This window comes from Micropterus dolomieu, linkage group LG17 (assembly GCF_021292245.1).
Source record: "Micropterus dolomieu isolate WLL.071019.BEF.003 ecotype Adirondacks linkage group LG17, ASM2129224v1, whole genome shotgun sequence".
NCBI lineage: Eukaryota > Metazoa > Chordata > Actinopteri > Centrarchiformes > Centrarchidae > Micropterus > Micropterus dolomieu.
In genome coordinates, this window is record NC_060166.1 from 16,253,910 (window position 1) to 16,257,180 (window position 3,271).

Sequence of the window (3,271 nt, forward strand, 5' to 3'; positions counted from 1 at the left end):
TAAGGACAAAATGTTTGCACATGTTTATTCTGCAATAAATACTGAGCATATACAGTATATGTATATATAGAACACAATGGCAAATGTACAGGGATATAATTAAAGTGTGATACTTATGGTGTGCACATACTGTATCTGGAGTAAGAAAGAGTAAATATTTTTTAAAGAAGAAAACGTTTTTTGTGCATTGTGTGTGCGGGCGCAGGTGAGTGCGAAGCTGCTGAACTTAAAGGGGTTGTGCGTGGATTACATATCATGTGTTCTTCTTGTTCAAATACAAACCACCCTTTACTAGAGAATATTTACAACTTCCTCTTTCAGCACGTCAGTATCCAAGAGTTTAAAGCTTCCAGTATCAAAACACAGTCACATTATATGTCAGTATGTCATATTTCAATATATAATATATCATATAGTAATCAGTTTATATATCTTTTTCAAGAGTATAAAACACAGCTGAAGATGGCGATAGAGGATAGGTAGCTTTTATGATGAGGTCTCATTGGCTGGCACTGAGCGACCTCGCGTCATGGTTACATAGAGTCAAAGTCGTGGTCGTTGGGCTCGATGATTTCAGGGGTCATGACCCTGCCCATGAAGAGGATGGACCCTGGAAGGGACAGGGACAACGTCAGGTCAAAAGACACATATTGTATATGTATAACAGAGGTACACTTACTGTACATGCACATAGACACACACCTGTCCTCCGGTTTCGTATGACAAAGAAAAACGGGTGATCGGCCATGACCTGTGGGTACAGCACCAGAGTCCTGGTCAGGGCGATCATTCCTGAGAGAGAGAGAGAGAGAGGAAGAGAGGGCAGATGCTATAGTTATTTTCTGACAGAGGGGGGCAGTGTTTCAGAGACCCATTCATACAAAGAAAATTTTATGTACGTATGTTGTAATGTTAATGACCAGGAAGAAGCCTACCTGACCCAACGGCTCCCTCTGATCCCTCCTCGGTCACCTCCAGGTAAGCCTTCTGCACTGCCTTCCCGATGTACAGGTCCTTACCGTCTGTAACACACAAACACACACAGATCGTCACCTTGTCTTTAGAGTACTGATGAGTCAGTCGGAGATGTGAAGATAGTGTGACAAATGAGTCTAAATTGAGAATGACTATGTATGTGCATCCACTAACTCTCCAAGCTGTAAATATAAATGTTTGCTGGTATACCCACATATTAGTTAAATCAACATTACAAACCAGAGCATGGGGTCGCATCATGCAGTCCCATGAGACACTCCTGATGATTTGATTAAAATCACCCACTCTTATCTACCTCCCTGCCAGAATAGACCATGTCCTCTGAGTACATGTTGAGCAGATGACGATGTAGCTAGTACAAGCTGTGCTGTACAGCCAGAAGTCCGGTACAGCCTGCAGATTGTGTTTCCCAATATAATACTAGCTCCACCTGATCCGTGAGAACAAGGTGTTTTGGACTGGTTTGTCAATGAGCATGAAGGATCTTTGAGTTTTTTGAGGATCTTTTAACTGTTTTTGTTTAAAATGTATTTTTTAATTAGTTCTCTACAAGGCTAGAGCATTTGAAGCTGCTCATATAGTGGGATCGGATTTTGTTGCTTTAGATTCAAACTATCCCAACATATCTCTCTCTCTCTCTCTCTCTCTCTCTCTCTCTCTCTCTCTCTCTCTCTCTCTCTCTCTCTCTCTCTCTCTCTCTCTCTCTCTCTCTCTTATATATATATCTCTCTCGATCTATTTTTATTAGATGTGACAGCTCTGACCTGCCCACTCTGTGCCAGTTACCTTGGTTACCTTAGAAAGCACCGGAGGCTACTTCGCTACAGTCAAGAAGCAGAAATATTGAATCAACTTCTCAGGAGTTTATTTCTCTTACAATCTGTGTCTAAATCTATGTGTTTTATATCCTAATCTATGGGTATGGGCCACATGTTCCAGTGTTCGGCACTGTGTGTGTGTGTTTTTTTATACAACCGTTACCTGTCATGGCAGAGAGATCAGCATTGTTGGTGAAGATCTTCTTTATTCCTAGCTCCTGCAGAGTGCTCTTAAGGTCGACCTTCTGCTCCACTTTGAACCTGAACAGTGCAGTCAGAATTTAAGAAAGTCACTAGTCACATGTTCCTTCGCATATAGTAGCCAAATGTGGACTACATGATGTCTTCATTATATATTTTTCAGTGCAGGTGCAATTGAGTTTAATGACCTAAAAGCAGTTATTCTAACTTAAATATTTGTGGTACCCTAAGAATGAAAAATCTCTTTTAATGAACCGCCATTTTACATCAACATTAATAACCAAATCATACAGAGGGTTCTAATCATAATGGATGCGTTTTAATTCATTGCTGTTGCCATGGCTATTTCCACATGCTAAATTGAAAACAGCGATCACACCAGGGACATTCTCAACTGGGCTTTGGATTCTGGGAAATGTAAGTATTAACTACGACTCCAAGACGTCTAGGTTAATGAAGGCAATCACTAATTGATGCACAAATCATCATCAGCCCACATCTCTTATAAGCAGGAATTGCTGAGTGTATGTGTTCTTGCATATATGTAGAAGTGTTTGTATATTGTGTTTGCGTGTGTCATCCCTCACCTAGGTAGGTAGACTTCCACCTTCTGCCGTTTGACATTGTTAGCCCACTCCTCCAGCAGCGGTGCTTTGATGATGGGCTCCAGGGAAGCCAATGGTACCTCCTGTCGAGGCAGAACGATCATCATGGACATGTCCTCCCCCTCATAGGGTATCTCCAACACCTGGTACACACCACCAGCTTCCTGTGAGCCATCGCTGAACTCACCTGGATGGGGAGGAAACATACATGGAAATGTAGGCATTGAAAGATATGTACGCCTCCTCCTTCTGCTGCTCTTACAATGGGTTTGTGAACCCTAGCTGAGGAGGAACATACACAGACGTAAGCATGTTAAAGCTCACTGATTGACTATATTGATTACAGCGGGTGTGGATTTTCCCTGACGCACTAATTAAAACCCACTGACACTTCACTTTAAAAGGCTTTGGTTACACTTGGTGTGACAATGCATTACATACACTGTGTATATAGTCCTGCGAGTGCTCTGTCAACCCCAACCAAAATTCAACAAAATTAGGCAGGAAAGGACAGTGTGTTTGTCATTGCACTGCCCTGTTTACACAAGCACTTGCACTTGACTGTCTTCAGGCAGGAAATAAAACCAAGTAAAGCAATCTGGGATCTAGGGAAAACACATCCTTATATATATATATATATATATATATATA

General features: G+C 41.5%; 1 protein-coding gene across 4 annotated transcripts in view; it reads right to left on the reverse strand.

The window, feature by feature from the left end:
- Positions 1-3,271, reverse strand: part of serpini1 (serpin peptidase inhibitor, clade I (neuroserpin), member 1) — a 20,685-nt gene continuing 17,414 nt past the window's right edge. For all 4 annotated transcript variants that reach the window (XM_046074793.1, XM_046074795.1, XM_046074794.1 and 1 more), the window contains 5 exons: positions 2,603-2,807; positions 1,978-2,075; positions 936-1,022; positions 703-792; positions 1-610 (listed from right to left, as the gene is read on the reverse strand). In XM_046074793.1, the coding sequence (XP_045930749.1) occupies positions 534-610; positions 703-792; positions 936-1,022; positions 1,978-2,075; positions 2,603-2,807 (557 nt within the window). In that variant the 3' untranslated portion in view covers positions 1-533. The remainder of the gene's footprint in view (positions 611-702; positions 793-935; positions 1,023-1,977; positions 2,076-2,602; positions 2,808-3,271) is intronic.